We start from the raw sequence: 22,706 nt of genomic DNA on the forward strand, positions 1-22,706 counted from the left end.
TGTCTCAAGCTCATGACCTATCACACTTAGGGAAAACAGCACTAGCCCGCCTACTCAGTCGAGTAGTGGTGCTGGAAGGATTGGATAGTCTGGTTGCCACTGCCTCTGCCCGATGTACTCTCTGTGCCCAGAATAATGCCCGTCAGGGACCCCGTATTCCACCAGGAGTTCAGTCTAGAGGACTAACACCCTTTGAGTCCCTAGTTATAGACTTCACAGAAATGCCCAGGAGTGGTAGGTTCCGATACCTCTTAGTCATGGTCTGTACCTTTTCTGGGTGGGTGGAAGCATATCCTACAGTCACTGAGAAAGCCACAGAAGTAGCTCGAGCTCTCCTTAGGGATGTCATCCCCAGGTATGGACTGCCCCTTGCCATAGGTTCAGATAATGGTCCCGCCTTTGTTGAAGCTACACTTCAGGCCCTGTCCCGCGCATTGCGCATTACCTGGAAATTGCATTGTGCCTATCGTCCCCAGAGTTCAGGGCAGGTTGAGCGAGCAAATAGAACCTTGAAAAATAGCCTAGCAAAGATTTGTCAGGAAACCCAATTGAAATGGCCACAGGCATTGCCACTAGCCCTCTTCCGCCTCCGATGCACCCCAACTAAAGGAACAGCCCTCTCTCCCTTTGAAATTGTGTATGGGAAGCCCCCAGCCATTTTACAAGGAATTAAGGGAGACATAGGGATTTTAGGGTCTGCCCAGGTGCAGGAGCAGGTAGCCCTCTTGGGGAAGATAATTTCTGAGCTTCAGTCTTATGTGAGAGAAATAAACCCTGTCCCCTTCCAGGCTCAGGTACATTCCTTCCTGCCAGGGGATAGAGTTTGGGTGAAAGACTGGAAGCTCCAGCCTCTGGGGCCCCGATGGAAAGGACCTTTTACTGTTTTGCTTTCTACCCCTGCAGCTGTGAAGGTCGCAGGGATAACTCCATGGGTCCATTGGTCTCGAATTAAGTCTGCTGACCAGACTGAGCCCAGCACGGATCAGACGGAGCCTAGACAGTGGAGAGCAGAAAGAGATCCAGCGGAGCCATTGAAGTTGCGCCTGACCCGAACCAAAGAATCTACTAGCTGAAAAGAAGGGTCAACTGCATACTGCAGGAGCGGCTGAACTTCGGCTTCATACTGAGACTCTTTCTTGCCGGATTCTGGCTTTCCTGGAATTTGAGAGCTTGATCCTTGTCAGTTGAGGGTCTATCCCAACTGGTATAAGAACTCAAAGACTGAGAACACTATATTAGAGTAATCTGTGATTAGCACAGACTGTCGAAATATTATTGCTTAATTAGTTTGCTGTATTTGTTTTAGATTAGGAAGAAAGAAAATGTTAGTAGTTTGGATGCTTTTGTTGTTTTCTACTCCTTGCCTCCTTGTTCCTAATACCCCAACTCGCTCCAACCTTTGGTTACACTCAGTCCAGGAACTAATTAGCCAGGCAAAGATTACTTCCCCTTGTATTGTGTGTTCCCGATTTTCTCCTTATACTACAGATGTCCCAGCTGTTCCTGTCCCTGTGCAACTCCCAGCTCTTATACCTCCCTACTTTTCGAGTTCAGGCCCTTGGAGCCAGGATTATACTTGGTGGTCCTTTTATAATGCTACTTCCCCCTCTGACTCTTCTCTAAGGCCAGTTTTTACGTCTCCCTATCCAGCTTCTGGAGTGTTTTGTTTAACAAGAAGCATCTCAACTGTTCTTCCCATTCCCTGTAACTATACTAATGTTCTCCCAGAGAAGGAGGAACCTGTGTGGGTAGTTTCTCCAGGTACTCCTATGTGCCCTACTACCATACCTGTAGATTATGACCAAGGTGATTATCTGGCTCCTAACTATACTACTGAGAAGACTATAGTGTCCCATCCTATTTTCTACTTTCATAAGTCCCCGGGGTATGAAGGGGTTGCATCATATGAGCGGTCTGTTACAATTGGGGATTGGCACCTATGGTGTACAAAGTCTCCATTTCTTCTTCGTTCCCCCTGGGATAGGGGCTCGCATTATGGGCATCCTAATCTCCATCCTGTGCCTACATTTATTGGGAACTTTCGTCGCCCTCTCCTTGGTCATTACTGGCTCTGTGATAATGTCCTCCACATGATTCTTCCCTCCACATATGATTTTTGTGTATTGGTAACCTTGAATTATTTTCCTAAAGTTATTCCTCTTAAGCCACTATTCCCGCACCGCTCTAAGCGAGAGGCTTTGTCCTTACCCTCCTCCGTTGCCACAGAGGATGAGGCGATTGAATTAGCCCTCCAGTATATTAATTCTACTTATCCTCTGACTAAAAAGAGACTTGTAGCCCTTTCTGCCACGGCCTGGATTCCAATTGGAGGCCCGGTAGCGGGTATTACTGAACTAGGTATGGCTACCCGGAGACTTCAATCCCTACTCCATGTTTTAGTTCATGAGCTGAACGTGGTAGTCAATGCATTGCAGGATCAAATTAATGAATTAAGTATAGTTTCTAGATATAACCGTATGGGCCTTGACTATCTCTTTGCAGCCCAGGGTGGTCTCTGCACAGTGTTAAATTCTTCAGAGTGCTGTACTATTGTCATAAATAGGACGCATGTAGTTAGGCATGCCATGGATAAAGTCCTACAGTTGGCTAGCCTTAATGTGGAGGATTACCGAGGAGGATTAGACCTTACCTCCTGGTGGTGGTCATTGACCTCCTGGATACGTCCCTTGTTCATTTCCCTAATAGTCTTAGTTTTAGCAGGGTTTTTGTTTTGTTTCCTGGCCTCATGTGCTTCGGCAGTATGCCGTCGGACCTTAACAAGTAGGGTAATGGTGATTCACAAGTCTATTCCTAATTAGGATCACTATAATCTCCAGAGTTTGAGTTGTGAGACTTATCTCTGCATAAGCTGATTTTAGTCTCAAAGGGGGGAATGAGGCAGCCATGAGCAAAGAATAATTATATATATAAGAAATCATATGAAGGGTTAATTCTGTTAAAAGCTTGAAGTTAGAATTCTAACTTTTTACTTTGCAACTGAAGTGAAGGTATGCCAGATGGTTCATATTATTTGAAAGTCTTGCCGGGCTGGGTCAGAAAGGTCAGAAAGACCCTTGTGAGGGATGGATTGCTAAATGCTGGCACAGCTGTAAACTATTATGAATGAACAAAGGAATGAGCCAGACATGCTGAAGTTTAAAAGGCTGAAATACTATTTCAGAAGTTCTTGATATGTAGATTTTGTTATAAGGAAATAGTTAGATTCTAAATAATTCTAGATATTCCTGATGTTTAGATATGTCTTATAAGAATGCTTATTTTAGAATATGTTTACTCTGTGTAGTTAAATGTAGAATACTTTTTTAAATCTAATGTTACTCTTTGTCTGTTGTGGAGAGGCCAACATATGTTTTGAGTTTTCTGTGGTCTTAGCTAGTTTTGTGAAGGAAGCTGAAAGGTGAACGAGGTCAGGGCTAGTCAGCTCTCTTCTCCTTGATTAATTATAGCTAAGTGTAGGACTGGCCTCCTGGAAGTAATAGCCTGATATGTATGCTATTAAGTAAGACTGACTTTTGACCTCTTTAATGAATGCCAGAGTTTAGTTAGTAGGTAGTATGAAGCTGATTAGGAATATGAGAATAACCAATGTTAGATGGGGCCTCTTAGTCTCAAAGGGAATCCAGTTTAAGCTATAGATGAGACATCAATCATAATGAGAAATGTAAGAGACTGGAGACCAAATGTCTGGCATGAGGGGCCCCAGGTCACAGGTCAGTTTAGGATGTCTGGAACCTATGTAACTGATATTTCAAAAGTAATGATTGGTTGAGGCAAGGTAGCCAATCAGTTTCTTAACCAATTGGGAGTAAAGGGGGCTAGGCTAGGAGGAGGGCTTAGGACCCTATTTAAGTGGGAGCAGAAGCAGTTTACGTCAGAAGGAGCTCAGAAGAAAGAGAAGGACAGAAGGAACAGACAGAAGAAGGAGAAGACAGCATAAGAAGAGAAGCAGCTGAGACAAAGACACAGAGAGCTGAGAGAAAGACACAAAGAGCTAAGAGAAGAGAAGAGAGCTAGAACTGATGTCCTGCTTTGTTTGCTGGCAAATAAAGAAGATTTCTCTCTCATACTGGTGTGTGCTGTCTGACTCCTGAAGTATCACAAATTCCTATCTCAATTCCTGCAACAATATGAGTAATTGTAGATGTTCTGATAAAATTTTATGTGATGTATGATTTTAATGATAATTATAAATATTTTGTTTTACAGATGATATCATGTATATACATGTTTTTTTAGAACTCTTAAAGGATTGTTTTATATATGTTGAATCTCTTTTTTATATAATTGCCTTTTATTAGTTGAATCATGCTTATGACATTGTTAATATGTATGGTTATACATGTTTTTATACTTGTGTTTTGTTTTTATAGTTTATACCCCTGACGCAGCCTGAGGGCGAAACGTGGCCACGTCGGGTATTGTTCCAATAAATGCATTTGATTCCACTGCTTTGTTGTTTTTTATCTACTGTTTTGTAAGCAGTTGTGTGCCTTTTTGGTTTTTTTTGTTTTATATTTTGTGTTTTTAAAGAAAGAAGATTATTGAAGTGCTTCTGAAGAGAGAGGCTTCCTCTTTTCTTTTCCCCGGCCTACAACTCTAATGTGAGGGGTATGCTGGAACTATAGGGCCCTTTTACAGAGCTGCAGTAAGCTCAATGTGGGCTTACTGCTTGCTATTTCAGGACTATTGCTGGCCCAATGTGGCCGCCGGTGGTAGTTCCGGGTCGAGCGTGTGCCATTTCCGGGGGAACCCCCCACCCCCCATAAAATGGTTAGTGCGGCGGTAATCACACATTGCCGCACGCTCCCCGATTACTGCTGGAGCCATTACTACCACCTCAGTGGATGGCAGTAAGGGCTTCCCGCTTCTTGGCCGCACGGTAAGAGTTTTCTTACCACATGGCCATTTTGTTTTTGGGGCTTTTTACCCACTGCAGTAAAAAGGGCCCTGGTGTACTTGAAAAACCTCCCCCGCTGCTACCGCAGGGCCTTTTTTCCTGCAGCTTGGTAAAAGGACCCCTATGAGCCTTGGGACGTTTGTACAGTGAAATGTGTTTAAGAGAAAATGCAACTTAGCATTCAATATCTTTTCCTAAATCAGCAGAGAAGTAGCATCCTTGTCATAAAGCTTTTTTATTTCCACACTTTAAATTAAGTTGTTTTCTACTAGGTAGAATGACAGTATTGATTTCAGGTTTTCTTGTTCCCTCCTAAATAGATTTCCAGTAAATGAAAGTTAATTGTAATAGATTTTGGAAACCCTGAAGAGGAAGGCTCTCAATTAAAATCTCCCTCCTGTGTGCTTTCTTATCCCCATTCTCTAGATTCAGAAAAAAAAACTCGGTGGTCGAGTCTCTCTCCAACCTTGTTACTAGGCAGATGGGGGAACAGTTCTCTGAAGGTAGGAGACTGGTAATATTACATTAAGGATTAAAATTAGAAAACAAAATTTGGTTAACGTGTTCATTCTGGTTAATGTTCTTGATTTAATGTAGGCTTTTGTGTTCATGTAGCACTCAAGTGGTTTCCTACAATCATAAATGTTATTCAATGGCTTCCATTTAGATTTGTGAAACTAATAAAAAAAAGAAAAAATTTTTTTGCTCAACAGATAAGTGATTTGAAATTTCAGTGAACTTCTGTAATCTGTTTATTAAGAAATAGACGCCAGCCAAAATTTGAGAAACTCAGCGGGAGGGGTGAAATCTTCACAGCTTTATTACTCTTTGTTTTGTTCTTTTTTTAAAACTAAACTTCCAAATTAATATTAAGTGAAATTCAAATACAGAAAGGTACAAGAATAACAACAGGAAAAAAGTGAATTAACATAAACCTCATTAGTATGATTTAGGGATAGGCCATTTTCAGGGCCGTGCCAAGGGTCTCTGGCGCCCCCCTGCAGACTACCAGTTGGCGCCCCCCCCCCCCCCGCACCTGCCTGGCTCCAAGGCAGCGATTCCCCTCTCTCCCCTGCCCTCCCGCTCCCATGTAGGAACTGCCCGCCCTCTTCTCCCCCCCCAAAGATCCCGTTCCTTTTTTTTTCTTTTAAATTTACCTTCCTCCGGCAGCGCAGCGTCAGTGAAGGAGGCGGCGCTCCCAGTCCCGACGTCTCTAGCCTTCCCTTGTTCGCTGCTCACTGTCCCGCCTTCTTCTGACGTCATCCTTGACGTCGGGACTGGGAGCGCCGCCTCCTTCACTGATGCTGCGCTGCCGGAGGAAGGTAAATTTAAAAGAAAAAAAAAGGAACGGGATCTTGGGGGGGGGGGGAGAAGAGGGCGGGTAGTTCCTACATGGGAGCGGGAGGGCAGAGTAAGCACGCAGCGGTGGCGCCCCCCAGAGGATAGCGCTCCCCTGCGGCGCTTACCCCGCTTATTGCATCGGCACAGCCCTGGCCATTTTATCAGGGTGGCTCAAGGCAGTCTTCTGCCTGAGATAAGGTATGAGATAGATCCCCCCCTCCTCCAAGGTACTAGGTTTCAAGGGGAATCCTCCTCAGCTCTAGTCAATGAGTGGTGAAGTGAGGAAAGGTGCCCTCATTTTGGAACCCTTTTACTAAACTGCGATAAAAGGGGCCCTGTGCTAGCGGCAACAGCCATTTTTGCCATGTGCCAGGGCCCCTTTTACCGCAGCGGGTAAAAAGGCCAAAAAATGAAATGGCTGTTTCAAGGGGATCACTTACTGCCACCCATTGAGGTGGCAGTAAGGACTCCCACGCTAACCCGGTTCGGTAATCCCCTGTGGAAATATTTTTTAAATATTTCTGCTAGCTCTGGAAATGGCATACGCTGGGGGTGGAACTATTGCCAGCACCCGCATTGGGCCGGCAGGGGTTCCGGTTGGCCATGTGGCAACCCTTTAGTAAAAGGGCCCCTATGAACATAAGCCATGCCGCCACTCTCTCTCTTTTTGCCCATTCTGTTCCATAGTGTTTGTCTCCCAAAAATACAAAACTAACTACAAAAGGCGCCTTTGTAAAATAAGGCTCCAACATAGCTCAACAAGTAACCCTCTCAGTCCTCGTTCCTCTTTGATTGGCAGAATGGATAAGGACCTTGGTCTTCACTTCCAGTCCTCAAGGGTCACCAATGGGTCAAGTTTTCTGGATATCACTAATGAATATACATGAGTGAGATTTGCATACATTGGAGGTAGCAGTCATGCAAATCAACTCTTATGCATATTTGTTAGGGATATCCTAACCCCGATTTGTTGGTGGCCCTTTGTTTCTGCGAACACTTTTTTTTCGAGACAGCTTCCTTCTGCTCTGCTATTTGTTTTTGCCTGTCATCATAGAAGTGAGCAGGGAAGGGAGAGAGAGGGGGTATGGGGTGAACAGGTGGGAGTATAGACTCCCATTTTTCTGGCCTTACCTCCTGCCCTGGGGAGAGAGAGGAGGTACTTTCTCTTAGGGCATTCACCACTAAGCTAACCGCCTTTACCACATTCTCTGGCAACGAATTCCAGAGTTTAATTACACGTTGAGTGAAGAAAAATTTCTCAGATTCGTTTTAAATTTAGTACATTGTAGCTTCATCGCATGCCCCTAGTCCTAGTATTTTTGGAAAGTGTGAACGGACGCTTCACATCTACCCGTTCAACTCCACTCATTATTTTATAGACCTTTAACATATCTCCCCTCAGCCGCCTTTTCTCCAAGCTGAAGAGCCCTAGCCGCTTTAGCTTTTCCTCATAGGGAAGTCATCCCATCCTCTTTATCATTTTCATCGCCCTTCTCTGCTAGTATTCTATAGATTAAACCATGCAAATGGCGCATATAGGACTTTTATTTCAAAGAAAGAAATTTAAGCAAAATTATCCATCTGAAAAGGGGCAGGATTTAGGGCATTCCAGGGGTGATGGCACTTAGAAGTCTAACTTAAACTTCCTTATCGTCCCACCAGAGCAGTCCAGACACATAGGTTTCCCACCCATACCAGCAGATGGGGGGAGAGAGAGGATAAAAGTTTGTGGACTTTACCTCAAATTGGACAACATTAATGATGCACAGTCTCTAAATTAGAGCCTTGATGTCTAATTTCAGCATTAGTGATGACACGTTCTTGACACCTATCCTGGCCATATCTGATGTCACAAATTCTCACCTTATAAATTTCACATTAATGAACTGTTATTCTGCTGTGTTTTAGTGGTGATTTTAGAAGTGGAAGCTACTAACCTAGCATGAGCATTATTATGGCACTGTATCTGCAACAAATAATGTAGATATTATATTTTGCTTCTTTCTCTTGTTTTAACAGAGGAAATGCATGCAGAGATATGTTATGCTGAATGTCTGCTGCAGAAAGCGTCTCTGACCTTTGTACAGGTAATGAAGCAAGCTTCTCCTCCTTACTAGCCAGCAACTGAATAGCCTGGTATAGCTGGATTATTTTAGCAGCCGCTGTCACATCATGGGGTGGATAACTGAGCTGTAATTGCTCCCCTACCAGAAACAGGTACAGGTCTACCAGTAAAAGTTTAAGACCCTGAGACAAAAAAGTAGAAATGGCCCAGCAGCTGATGATAATAGAAAACTGGAAGAGCCTGCTTTTGTCTCCAAGATTTGTGTCAGTTAACATTTCAGCGGGAGGTGGTGGAGATGAAAACGGTAACGGAATTCAGAAATGCGTGGGATAAACATAAAGGAATCCTGTTCAGAAGGAATGGATTCTCAGAAGGTTAGCGGAGATTGGGTGGCAGAGCCGGTGGTGGGAGGCAGGGCTAGTGGCAGGCAGACTTCTACGGTCTGTGCCCTGAAAATGGCAGATACAAATCAAGGTCAGGTATACACATAAAGTAGCACATATGAGTTTTATCTTGTGGGCAGACTGGATGGACCATACAGGTCTTTCTCTGCCGTCATCTACTATGTTACTATGAATACAACAGCAGATAGAATGTTTAAAATTGGTTGGCTTAGATCTTCAAGTTTTATATAGTGTGGGTGCATTTTTTAAAATTAAATTTGGTTTGGCGAAATGAGTGTTCTCATAGATATTGGATAGAGGTGACCTTTATTGTCTACAAAAGTAAAACTCCTCTGAATCTATTTATGCATACCAATAAATCTACTGGCACTGCAATCTGGGTATCTCTGCATACTGGCATGTAGGAGAATAGTCTTGAAGTGGAAAGAGATGAAGCCACCAGTGGAAGAAGAGTGAATTTCTGATTTATTAATTATAATTCCTAAGGCAGTGAAGTTTACTTCGGCAGCCTGACCCCTAGTCATTGATATATTGCCAAGGTTTTGAAAAATGTTCAGCCACAGAGTTGTCACTGTTATTTGTTTTGTGATATTTGACATGGTACCACATCAAACACCACAAAGCAAATAAAGGTGAACATGTTTCCAGATCTGGGCAGTGCATCAATGGCTTTACAGTCAGAACACTAAGAGGTAACTTTCAAACAATCCAGGAATGTAAGACCTTTGAAGTTTAAATGATGACATATCTTGACACCCACCTTAACAGGAATCTGGGCGTCCTATGAGATTATGAACCATAAAATTATACTGCTTTGTCACCCTCTGATCACCCAACTCTCTCTCCCTGTTTCTCACTCTGTCCCCCCTCCTCCCCGATCTCTGCCTTTCCCTCCAGACTGTCATCGCAACTCCTTCCATGTTTTACTTAATTATGTATTCTTATATTGTCGTTTTTGCTCAAACATGACCTGAAGAAGGAGGTTCTGCTTTCAAAAGCGTGTCAAAAATGTATTGTTAGTCCAATAAAAAAGATAATCACCTTATTTTCCTTTTTTGTTATTATTTCTAATTATTAATAAATATTCTTCTGCTTCTTCTTATTATTATTAAGGGGTAATTTTATAAGGAGTTGGCTTAGTTTTAGGTGCTAAGAATTGGCATAAATGCAAGCATTGTAGTATCTACTCCTATTCTAGCTAAGATATGTTCAGACACCTTTCTGACCTCATTTGCATCTCTAACTAGTCCCTTATTTTCTTACACATCTATCTATATGTTCTATGTTTGCTCACACCCTATGCTATTAAAACGTTTTATTGTGTATTGAGTTGACATTGTACTGTAGCATACTAGCAGGCTTATTTTCGAAAGGGAAGGACGCCCATCTTCCGACACAAATCGGGAGATGGGTGTCCTTCTCCCGAGGCCGCCCAAATCAGCTTAATCGAAAGTCGATTTTTTTTTGCATCCTGAACTGCTTTCCTTCGCAGGGACGACCAAAGTTCACGGGGGCGTGTCGGCAGTGTACCGAAGGTGGGTCGGGCGTGGTTAGGACATGGGCGTCCTCGGCTGATAATGGAAAAAAGAAGGGCGTCCCTCATGAGCATTTGGTTGACTTTACTTGGTCCCTTTTTTTTCATGACCAAGCCTCGAAAAGGTGCCCGAACTGACCAGATGACCACCGGAGGGAATCAGGGATGACCTCCCCTTACTTCCCCAGTGTCACCAACCCCCTCCCCTCCTAAAAAAAAAAAATTAAAAAACATTTTTTCCAGCCTCTATGCCAGCCTCAAATGTCATACCCAGCTCCATCACAGCAGTGTGCAGGTCCCTGGAGCAGATTTAGTGGGTGCAGTGCACTTCAGGCAGGTGGCCCCAGGCCCATCCCCCCCTCACCTGTTACACTTGTGGTGGTAAATGTGAGCCCTCCAAAACCCACCCGAAACCCACTGTACCCACATGTAGGTGCCCCCCTTCATTCCTAAGGGCTATGGTAGTGGTGTATAGTTGTGGGGAGTGGGTTTTAGGGGGGGTTGGGGGGCTCAGCACCCAAGATAAGGGAGCTATGTACCTGGGAGCTTTTTCTGAAGTCCACTGCAGTGCCCCCTAGGGTGTCCGGTTGGTGTCCTGGCATGTGAGAAGGACCAGTGCACTACTAATGCTGGCTCCTCCCACGACTAAAGGGCTTGGATTTGGTCGTTTTTGAGATGGGTGTCCTCGGTTTCCATTATGGCCGAAAACCAGGGACGACCATCTCTAAGGTTGACCTAAATGTTGAGATTTGGTTGTCCCTGACCGTATTATCGAAACGAAAGATGGACGTCCATCTTGTTTCGATAATACGGGTTCCCCCCCCCTTTGCCGGAACGTCCTTAGAGATGGACTCCCCGGTTTGATTATGCCCCTCTATGCCATGCTTTGTATTTTAGTTTGAATATTTTTACTGCTGTAATTGGCGGTAAATAAATCCTAATAAATAAATGCATTTCTGCAGGTAAGTGACCAGTTAAATGCGTAAATGACCCGTTATAACATGTGGACGTGCACAGGGGGCAGAGTTTGGGTAGAGCATGGGCAGAATCCGCATGTACAAGCTAACATTTACACTAGCCCTCGACATTTCATGAACACAAGTTCTTTCACACTTGCACTAGTATTTAATAAAATCAAGTAGACGTGATTCATTTTATAAAATAGGCACAAGACAGCACACATTAACTAGGCACAACTAAAAAACCGTGCTCTGAATGTGTTTGAGCCAGATAATATACTGGAAACCCGTTACATACAAATTTATCTTATGTATATTGATTGTGTAATCCTGAAAACCCGATTTGCTAGCTATGACCCTGGGAGAGGGTTGAGAAGTATCGTGCTAGGTTATAAAAGAACTCTGAGGAGATAGACAGGCTGAATCAGTTTTGCTTTTCATCTTAATACATGCATGGATGGTAGTTCTGTAATTAATTTAATTTTTTTAACTAGCAAAGTTACCATTTCCCTTCCTTTACTGGTACTGGAAAATAAAGCCACGATGTGCTGAAACTGTTCCTGATGAGCTATGCTCTTATTTTAAATAGTGATTCTGTGCTTTGAAATATTTGGCTCATTAGTTCAGGTAAAGAGTATAGATGCTAGCTGGACCATGTCCCAAGAAATCATGATAAAAACAGTTTTGGCTGCTGGACTGTCCTGTAGCAGTATTAGGGGGGTTTCGTGTGAGACTATGCAGCTTGTTCTATGTGGTGGCATTGTTGATTGAAGCCCAGTACATATATGATCCCTTCCTTTTCCAAAGCATGCTGGTATAGAATTACCATTGAATAAATGGTATAGAATAAATGTTGAATCTGGTAAAATCAGTTCCCTTATTATTTTGTTATTATATTATTATAGTTGTTACATTATTATTATGTTATATTATAATATTAGTTTATTTTAGATTGAAGTGTACTAGTTATTAAATTAGGAAAAGTAATAACAAAAATTTGAAGATTTTGGTGAAGTAAAATAAAGATGATCTATAGATAACGATTTGAGTGGAAAGCACTTGTAACAAGATAACACAGTTGCAATTGACTAGATGATGTCACCTATTTTCCATGTATAGGTATATTAATTACAGGTTGTTTGCAGTTTGACTTTCCTGTTATTCTTTTGGATGAATGTATTTCCATGATGTATGCTTCTATACTGGCTGCATTAATGTTGTCATGTCTTAAGTTGCATTCAAGACCAAGTTTTTATTTCCTGAAATAGGGAGAAGCTCTTTTGAGACTTTTCTAGGGGAAAATGCTAGTTATGATTTCTGTCACAAAGTAATGATGGATTTATATCCAGAATAAGTGTGTGCTGGAGCTGCTGAGAGAAAAGTGAAGAATTTCACTGATCGCTGAAGTGCACGTCCGTGTTTTAAGGAGAAACAGCCCTTGTACATTTTTCTGTAACACAAGTGCATTGGATTTCTTTCAGGATGAAAATATGATCAACTTTATCAAAGGCGGGATCAAAATCAGGACAAGCTACCAAATATACAAGTATGTGATTGCAAATGGTAACGTTATTTTTATCGTATTATGTGCTATTTCTGTTTATAGTATAAAGAGATAGTTTTCTGGTCTTAACTTACTTTCCACCTCATTAGAGAATGTCACCACATTTTGAAAGGAACATTGGTCAACAAGAAGAAACCTGAAACATACCATCAGTTTGAAGGAGGCGTCAAACTTGGAATAGGCACTTTCAACTTGGTAAGGATTTGCTTTTTTTCTGGAATGTAAAAAAAGTAATGGGTTTTGTAGTTATTTTTTTTTTCAGAGGATGATGTGGATGAGGTTTTTTGATTTATTAGTTTGGCAAGGGAAGGGGTTTGCAATGTGGAGCAGCATTTATGAAGTTATCCCTACAGAAAGAGAAGAGAAAGTGCACATGTGTGAATGCATGTGATTAGTTAAAACTGTACTTATAATTAAAAGAAAAATACCTGGTGGAGGGCATCATCTTGAGACTTGCTTACAGTTACTCAAGAAACTCATAAATGTATTCCTCCAAAGTAAAAACTTTTTGATTCCTTTTGTACAGCAGGCAGCTGCCCCTTAAACAGACTTAGGGGAAAAAGTAGAAAAGCAAAAAATCTTGCCTATGACTGAACAACTTTCTGAGACCTGGCATAAACCAATGTCTACCAAACCTGCAGTGAGGTTCCATTCAGCAAGTGCTGAAATCACTCAGCAAAATCACTTCAACATTTCTGGTTTGGTTTTAAGCAAGTTTGTAGGTGATAACCGTATTGTTTCAGTAACTTAGGGTGCTGTTTACTAAGGCGCGCTAGGGTGTCTCTAGCGTTAGCACGTGCTAACATGCTAGCGCTCCTACAGTACGGCTTAGTAAACAGGGCCCTTCATATACCAGTGACTAGTTTTTAAGAGTCTCCCTCTCTTCATCAGGGTGACTGGATGTAACATTTGTAAAATTTGTATGTTTTATCTAATAACATTCCTTTTCTTTATTGGTTTCAGATGCTGTCCCTTTTACCAGCAAGAATTCTTCGATTGCTAGAATTCATTGGCTTTTCAGGCAATAGGGTACTAAGTGTATTTTCTTGCTGTGTGTTCAGTAGCTTGCTTTTTTATGACACCTAAAAATGCTCCCTCCCAACTGAGTCAGTAACTGATATCTCTTACTGGAGACTACCCTATTATAAAGAGTTGATGTGTGATTGGAAATGTCATCCTTAGCATTAACTGTAAAACTCGCTATGTGGCCATTAACGTCAGAGTAGGTTTTTGCAAACGTAGAAGTGTTAATGCCAGTGCCCCTCGTAGTTTTTAAAATTTCTATGCTGTACACTGCCATGTCTGAGTCTAGGATTTGATTCTGAGGTCCAGGGCCGGTGTTAGTGAGGGGTGCAAACAAGACAGTTGTTCCGGATACCCATGCTATAGAGAGCTCCAGCCTGCCTAAACCTGCAGGTACAGCCTGCTTAGTGGGCTTTGGGCCCCCTTCCAAATTTCTACCCAGGGTCACAGTGTGTTTAACAACAGCCCTGCTCAGGTAGGTCTTGTACTCCCTGGGTTGGCTGAAGCTAGTTTTTCCAGTCATCACACAATGGTGCCACCTAGTGGCCGGATATAGGGCCCAAGATTGTACTGTTCTATAAGAAGCCCTAGCCTAGAGCATGGCCCCAGTTGAGGGTTTTTGCTTTTATGACTGAGTTTAGAGAGCTTGAATGGAACCACAAAATAGGGGGAAAATGTCTGAACAGCTGTTAGAGGGGCTGGATCCTAGTGCTGGTTCCATTTGAGCAGCTTCAAGATTCCAAAAATATAAACAAACCTGGAGCCTAGCCTCTGCCTTAATAATGCTGCTATCATATGTAGGCCATAGGTTTTAATCCCAGGCGTTAAGCCTGCTCATTAGACTGGAAGAGGCCCTGACTGCAGTCCTGAGGGTCTGGTCTAGAGGTATAAATGGAGCAAGCTATGAAAGGAGATGCAGTCACTGTGTCTCAGCCAAAGGACTCCTTTTCCACCGGCCTTTGTCTCAACCTGTGGTCCTGTCCTGTCATAACTGTATGCAAGAGGCATTGGGAGCAGGCTCCAGATGCCCTGAAAGCCCAGATGTCAATGAAGGTTAAACAAGTTCAGAAGAGATAAATTTCATTTGCCTCACTCCTGCTTTCATGTAGTCAGCTAGTGGATGAGACCTTGCTGCTTTCTCAGTTGCTTTGTAAGTCCTGTCTGTGCCAGCATGAGGTAACAGAAGGTAAAGTTGAATGCAGCACCAGGCTGTATACGACACTGCTTTTGTATGTTGCCCTAGTGTTTTAAGATACCACCTTGATGTACTATGTAGTTTGTGTTGTTTGGATCCCTCACAGGACCTGGGCCTTTTTCAGCTAAGGGAAGGTGCGGCTGGTACCAGTTTAAGAGCGACACTGTGTGCGCTGACCCTGCTGCTATACCATACATATGTCTGTTTAATTCTCGGTAAGAAGACCCTTCAGTGTGCTAGAGCTGCTTTCCATATGCTTCTTTCATAGTCTGAAATATCTCATTTTTAATTGAAGCAATTCTCTTTTGGATTGTAAAATATCCTAAAATTTGGTGGAATGGTGTAAAAAGTAAGATGCTTGCAAACCCCTATAGCGCATTACCTTTTCGCTTTATTCATTGCGAGATTATTATTTCTGAAACGCATTCAATGCACACACAAATGGTTTCTTTGGTGGCAGTGCCATTACCAAAAAGAGTAAGGGATGGCCAAGTGAATCAAAGTAGTGTCTGCACTCTAAGCACTGCACTTGAATTTACGCTTGGTTGTCTTTTTTGTTCTGAAGGTTAGTTAGCTGAAATCCTCAGCAGCCCATGTAAATAGATGCAGACATTTCGAGAGAGAAGTCCTGGAATTTATTTTCAAGAGCAGAACCTTTGCACACCCGCTTCTGGGGCAATTCAACACTGTTATAAATATCTGTACGAAATGTAGCATCTGGTTCCAGCAAGATGGAAACTGTTGTTGCTGAAATCGGTGTTCTGACAGATGTTTTATGTTCATTAAGGCCAGATGATCTAAAGCAGACAGGGGCACTAGAGGCCTTTACCGCCAGACTAGCGCCCACGTTTGCCTGCGCCCCAGGATCAGAGCCGCTCTGATCACTAATTGCATGCAAACGAGAGTCTCCCACATTCTTCCCTTAGGATCAGTGGGCAGTGCGCCAAACAAGGCTGCTGCTCCCGCTGCAAACCCTACACCAGCTTGGAAATGGCGTTAGGGTTTTCCAGCAAGGGAGGAATGGGGGAGACCAACAGAAGAGGTTTGACAGGTCCAGGATTTTCACCCGGACATGTCAAACCTAAGCCTGCCACCCCAAACACAAGGCCTGGAGGTCCAGTGGACCTCCAGGCCCCCCCACCTCCAACACTAAAAAGACCCTGTTGGTCCAGTGGAACTGCTAGCCCTTCACACCCGCACCTGTACCCCCCCTGCCTACCTTGTATGAGTTAAGCCCTGCCTAGCGCATCCCAGGATGCAACGGGCATGGCGCTGCCATTTTGAGGAGACACCCGCAGAGGAAGGAGTGAGTGCTAGTCCCTCCTTCCTCCAACTATGAAGTAGGCTGCGGGGGGGGGGGGCAGTGCTGGTGTGGGTGTGGAGGGCTTAGAGGTCTTTATAGTGTTGGGGGTGGGAGCTAGCAGTCCCACTGGACTACCAGGGTCTTTTTTAGTGTTTGTACGGTGGGGGGAAGGGGGTCCTAGAGTTCCACTGGACCTCCAGGTCTTGTGTTTGGGAGGGTGGGCTTAGGTTTGACAGGGCAGGGCTTTTTTTTCTTGACAGCCCAGAGCTGTCAGACAACTTCTGCAGGAGGATTGTGCCTTGGGCGCATGCCCAGGCACAATCCTCCTGCAGAAGTACCCCTATGATCAGAATTAATAGCATGCCTACATTTGTATGCTATTAGCTCTAATCATAGGGGCATTAATGCCCCGCTCTGTTCCAGTGCTAATTTTAGAGCGCTGTTTGGAACAGTGCAGGGCTTCTGATCATTTGTACCTAAGTGATGCATCGGGCATTTGAGATGCAGGAAGGATGCAGTTCAGTTCTCTGTTTGGTGACCCTGTGATTTTAAGAAAAGAAGTACAAAGTGGTTCCCACAAATGGCCCTCATGGGACCTGGAAGGGGCGTGTTTTTACAGTGTTACTCAGATCCTCCATTCTGTGAAACAGGAGGTGGCAGGGGAACCAGAGACATTCCCTGTGGTATTATAAGGTGAACTTAACCATAAAAGCTGCTGGGAATTATCATACCTGACTCTGCACAGTTCAGACACAAATCACTATCACATTTGCACATATTCCCAAAGCATTATGGGCTCGATATTCAGCCGGTGGCGATCAGCATTTTGCTGACTGCCACCGGTGTTAAACCCAGAAATTCAGTGCCGGACCACATCCAGGCTCCACTATTGAATTTTCCTGTTTCCATAACAGGCTAACGCATAGCCAGTTAGGTGCGGTATTCAGCATTTAACCGGCTATGGGTTACTGCCTAAAGGGGCCCTTTTACTAAGCTGCAGTAAAAAGTGTTCTGTGCTAGTTTGGACGAGTGAAATTAGCGTGCACTGTGCCATTTTTTACCATGGCAGGTAAAGAGGCCTTTTTTTAATGATGAGTTAAATGGCTGTGCGCTAATATTAAAAGTAGCACGTGTCTGTTTACTGCCTTAGCCCTTAACGCCACCTATTTACTTGGTGGAAAGGGCTCACGTGCTACTCCTTTGGTAATCAGACAGCACGCGTTAATGTGGCCGTGCTGCCAATTACCGCCGGGAACACCCCCTGCAGTAGAAAACAGAAAAGTTTTTCTACCGCGGGAAACAACGAGCACTAACTTTGAAACTACTTCAGGGTGCTTGCGGTACCCCGACGGTAGTGTCAATTTAGCATGCACTACCCGCACTTTAGCCCTACCGTGGCATAGTAAAAGGGCCCCAAAGATAGGACAGACTTTCATGTGTTACTACTACTACTACTTAACATTTCTAAAGCGCTACTAGGGTTACGCAGCACTGTACAATTTTAACATGGAAGGACAGTCCCTGCTCAAGGAGCTTACAATCTAAAAGACAGGTGTACATTCTAAAGACAAGTGTACAATCTAAAAGACAGGTGTAAATCTAGAGACAAGTATACAATCTAAAAGACAAGTGTAGAGTCGATCTGATAGGGCATACTATATTTCTCGAAAGGTTAGGTGCCGAAAGCAGCATTGAAGAGGTGAGTTTTAAGCAGAGATTTGAAGATGGGTAGGGAGGGGGCTTGGTGTAGGGGTTGAGGAAGATTGTTCCAGGCATAGGGTGAGGCAAGGCAGAATGAGCGGAGCCTGGAGTTGGCAGTGGTGGAGAAGGGTACTGAAAGGAGGGATTTGTCCTGTGAGCGGAGGTTACGGGCGGGAACATAGAGGGAGATGAGGGTAGAGTGGTAGTGAGGAGCCGCAGACCGGGTGCATTTGTAGGTAAGGAGGAGAAGCTTGAATTGTATGCGGTAACTGATCGGAAGCCAGTGAAGTGACTTGAGGAGAGGGGTGATATGAGTATATCGGTTCTGGTGGAATATAAGATGTGCAGCAGCGTTCAGAACGGATTGAAGGGGGGGATAGGTGGCTAAGTGGGAGGCCGGTGAGGAGTAAGTTGCAGTAGTCAAGGCGAGAGGTAATGAGAGCGTGGTTAACCTGAATATTGGCACTTAACCGACCAAGTGTCAACTTCGTCTCCCGGAACACTCCCAAAATATCTGATTTCAGTTTGGCACTAACTGGTTATTTTCAGTGGCACTAACTGGTTATTTTCAGCATCAATAACTAGTTGGACTAACTACTGAAAATTAGCAGTTATTCCAGAACAGGCGATTTAACCAGTCAGGAGCTGCTTCTGGCCGGTTAAATCGCTTTGAATATCAACCCCTTTGTTTTCAAATGGTCATTTTCTAGTGTTCCAGGGATCCTAATTGGCCTTAAAAAAAAAAGGTAAAAGAGGGAGCCCAGAGGAGAAGAAGGGTGCTTCAGTTACCAGGAAACCAGATAGAACTTGGGTCCCAGTATTTTCAACATTAACTGTTCCAGCCGTTCAAACTTCAATCATGAGTCTTCATCAGGCACTAAACACACATAGATGCTCTGTGGTAACATTAAACTTGATAAATTATTGAAGCGGGGGACTGGATGCCTGTGTTTATTTTTATTTCTGTTTTTACTTAGCACTTCTGTGTGTGTCATCCTGCATGTGCGTCTGAGGTAATCTTTTTTTTGTTTGTTTGTTTATTTTCAGGTACTGGAGAATCTAATCTTAAGGAAGCAGAAATGCTCATTCAACCCTACCTCAAGAAGTTCCCTAATGTATGTATACTGAATATCTGTTACAATGAATGCAAAAAAGATAAACAATATAAACCTGACATTGTGCTGGAGAATATTTATTTTGCCCATTTTCTCTTTTTTTCTATAGGGTTCAATAATTTTGTTTTATGCTGCCAGGATAGATATACTGAAAGGAAACTTTGAAAAGGTAACCTGTCTAATATTTTACTTTCTGTTTAGTTTTCTTTTTAAGATGCATTTTGCTCTGGCAGTAGGACTTGTTAGGGTGAGTCTGTCCCCATGTTTGTCTGTCCATCCATTCTTACAGGACAGGAGGGGTAGGGAGTGAAGGACAATTCATGGGGCAGAGGGAGTAGGAGTGGGGAAAGAGTGTGGGAGGGAAAAGAACAGTGAGAACGCTGAAACATATCTCCGACACCTCCACACCCCAGCATACCCTCAAGCAACCTGACACTCCTATAAGATACCCCCTGAACTCCTCACCTGCCCCACCAACCATCAGATGATAGACCCCAGCTACTCCCAACATCTCCCCACACAGACCATATATCTGCAGGACATACCCGCAAACACGTACATAAGACATCATCCCACCCAGAAACCTGCACAATATGCCATCAGCCATCCCATAATAGTCCTGTCTTCGGAGTGAGGTTCATTCCTGTCATAGTATGCGCAAAACTTGCCCATTTGGAAAAATTGCCCATATACTCACATATCCTTCCCCCTAAGAGACACTTTGCCATGTTTCTGCCCACTGAGTCACAGACATGCCTGAGTCAGAACGTATAGTATTCATGTTGAAAATAAATGTAAAAAATAACTTGTCTCAGGAATCTAACCTGTTTTTACAGCTGTCTGTATTAGTAGTGTGCTGTCCAAAAGTTTTCATTTTCTTTCACATGCCATTTGCAGCATTATTCATTTTATTCAGGTTTGTGAGTTAAATTTCTTTTTTCATTTCAGGTGAAGTGTTGTCAAAAGGGGCCTAGTGATACATAGTATTCATTATTGAACAATATGGTGTGCTGTTTGAGCAATAGTGCATCCTATGACAGCACAGGGACCTCCTCCCAAGATTTAGGGGGGGGGGGGGGGGGATCCCTGTTGATCTAAGGTAAAAATGACATGGGAAGTGTTGACATTTCTCATGTCATTTCAGTTGGATACACATCACTGGTATCCACTTCCTCTCAGTGTCTGAGCCTGAGCGCTTCCCCCCTACTGTTTTCCTCCCCAAAGGGCAAGTCCGTAGCCAGTGTTCATATAAGTACATCTTATTCCAGGGACGATCAGAATTCTACAGGCCTGGTCTCTGTTTTGTGATGCCTAATTAATTCTGTTCATTGGTACTTTGAGGATATATTTTATTACCCACATATTGTCAATTCTTTTTGTAAAGCGGTGATAAAAGGCTGACTGTGGAAGTTGTTTTTTCTTTTTTTTTTCTTAATTTCCAACAGCACAAAAACAGCTCGTTTACAATTGCAATAAATAAGAAAAACAAGCAATACAATATACCAACCCTGAAGGATCCCACCTACCTCCCGTCCCTACAGGACCGCAAATGTTCCAGGAGTCATGATGCATCTCAAATACAGTCCATGAAGAACGTTATATCGACTATGTCAAAGATCCTCACCATGGCAAATAAGCATCCCAGATTTTGTGATATTGAATAAGGCGCCCATATGTTTTAACTGTAAGCTTAGACATTAAACAACAATAGTCCACCTTGTTAAATACACTGTCCACTGATGGTAGGGAAATCTGTTTCCAAAGTTTTGCCACCAAAATCCGAGCAGCACTATAAATATGAATCAAAAGTTGAAGTTCTTTCTTAATACCAGCTGTTCAGAAATTGAACAAGAGGCTAGCCGGTTATAATGAGGAAAGCCCCGGTAGAAATCATAGAAGCTGAGTATGCAGAGCAGACCAAAAAGCCTGAACTTTAGAGCAGGTCCACCATTTGTGGTAAAAAGTACTCACTCCCCCACATTGTCGCCAGCAGCTCTCCGACCCCGTTTTAAATATCTAACAATTTTTGAGGTGTGAAATACCACTGATAGAACCTCTTGTACCCATTTTCTCATTTTCTACCAAGGGGGTAGCCACTTAAATTTTAAACAAGTATTTTCATCCATTGTGGTTGTTCATAATGAGAAAGTAGCATAGATTCCCACCTAGCCTGAAAAGGGATTATCATTTGATCCCTGTGTAGCAATGCTTGATACATTCTAGAGATCCCACCCCTCCCTGTACCAGAGCGTAGTGCACACTCCATCCATTTCAGCTAATGTCAGCTCAGTCTTGGCTCTGCGAGTGTTAAAATCTTTCAACTTATATTGGTAGGCATCCCTATCCAATAATCCATATTCACCTTTTAAATCAGCAAAGGAAATAAATTCCCTTTCCTCCCATACCTGACCTACTGTGCAAAGAGATGAAGCAGCCCAACGCCGATATGCAGGGTCAAGCGTGCCAGGGACAAACCCCGAGGCATATAGGGTAGGAGTAGTTAAATAGTATTGGTGATCTGGAAACATTTGAGTTGTACAGCAAATCCAGACCTCCAGGGAAATGCTGGTCTGGCCGCCCACTATGGCCGAAAGTATGCGCAAGGGGAGCCAAGGGAGGGCCCAGAGAAGAGTACCCCCGCTAATTTTTGATCAATATGTACCCATGGTTTGAGGTCCCCCCTTTGACATGTTGCCGTGGTTTGAAGAAGAGCTGCAGTGTAATAAAACTCAAAATTAGGTACTCCCATTCCCCCGTCTTTCCTAGACTGATAAAAGACTTTCCAGTTCACCCACGGAGGTCTTTTACGCCAAATAAAAGCAAAACATTTTCTTATGAGGGATCGAAAAAATGATTTTGGGATAGTTATAGGCAGGGCCATGAATAAATAAAGCAATTTAGACAGTAAAGTCATCTTAACAGCTGCTATCTGCCCCACCCATGACAACTGTAGGCCATCCCATCTATCCAATTCTACCATCAGTTCTCGCAGCTTAGGTGGAAAGTTTAATTGATACATCTCAACTAAAGTAGGAGCCAAATTGACCCCCAGATATCTAATAGACCTCTGGGCCCATTGAATTGGAAACATTTGACTGCAGGGAGGTTGCTAGTGCCAGAGAAACTCCAATAGATAGGATTTCACATTTCTGGAGATTAATTTTGAACCCCAAAACTTTACTATGAGAATATAAAATAATCATGATAGCCGATAGTGAAACTTGTGGATTAACTAATGTAAGAAGAAGAACAGCAGCAGCAGCAGCAGCAGCAAGTAACATAATTCTAGTGTCATGACCTGCAATCTGGATCCCTCTAATAAATGGGGAAGCACGTATCAGGTGGGCTAAAGGCTCCATTGAGAGAGCAAAAGGTAGCAGCGAGAGAGCACATCCCTGTCGACTACCCTGAAATAACTCAAATGAGGATGTATGGGCACCATTTATTTTTATCTGGGCTAATTGATGTCTATATGAAGCCTGGATACAATGCAGACAAGGCCCTGATATCCCTATTGTTCACAAAATCTCAAACAGATAGGGCCGGAGGACCCAATCAAAGGCCTTCTCCACATCTAATGACAA

The 22,706-nt window shown here is 43.3% G+C and overlaps 1 protein-coding gene across 5 annotated transcripts in view; it reads left to right on the forward strand.

The window, feature by feature from the left end:
• TTC39B (tetratricopeptide repeat domain 39B) overlaps positions 1 to 22,706 on the forward strand; it is a 292,928-nt gene that overhangs the window by 191,662 nt on the left and 78,560 nt on the right. For all 5 annotated transcript variants that reach the window (XM_030194157.1, XM_030194159.1, XM_030194161.1 and 2 more), the window contains 8 exons: positions 5,345 to 5,421; positions 8,279 to 8,346; positions 12,703 to 12,767; positions 12,875 to 12,980; positions 13,749 to 13,814; positions 15,110 to 15,218; positions 19,055 to 19,122; positions 19,232 to 19,291. In XM_030194157.1, coding sequence (XP_030050017.1) covers positions 5,345 to 5,421; positions 8,279 to 8,346; positions 12,703 to 12,767; positions 12,875 to 12,980; positions 13,749 to 13,814; positions 15,110 to 15,218; positions 19,055 to 19,122; positions 19,232 to 19,291 — 619 coding nt within the window. The remainder of the gene's footprint in view (positions 1 to 5,344; positions 5,422 to 8,278; positions 8,347 to 12,702; positions 12,768 to 12,874; positions 12,981 to 13,748; positions 13,815 to 15,109; positions 15,219 to 19,054; positions 19,123 to 19,231; positions 19,292 to 22,706) is intronic.

Source organism: Microcaecilia unicolor, chromosome 2 (assembly GCF_901765095.1).
Source record: "Microcaecilia unicolor chromosome 2, aMicUni1.1, whole genome shotgun sequence".
Lineage (NCBI taxonomy): Eukaryota > Metazoa > Chordata > Amphibia > Gymnophiona > Siphonopidae > Microcaecilia > Microcaecilia unicolor.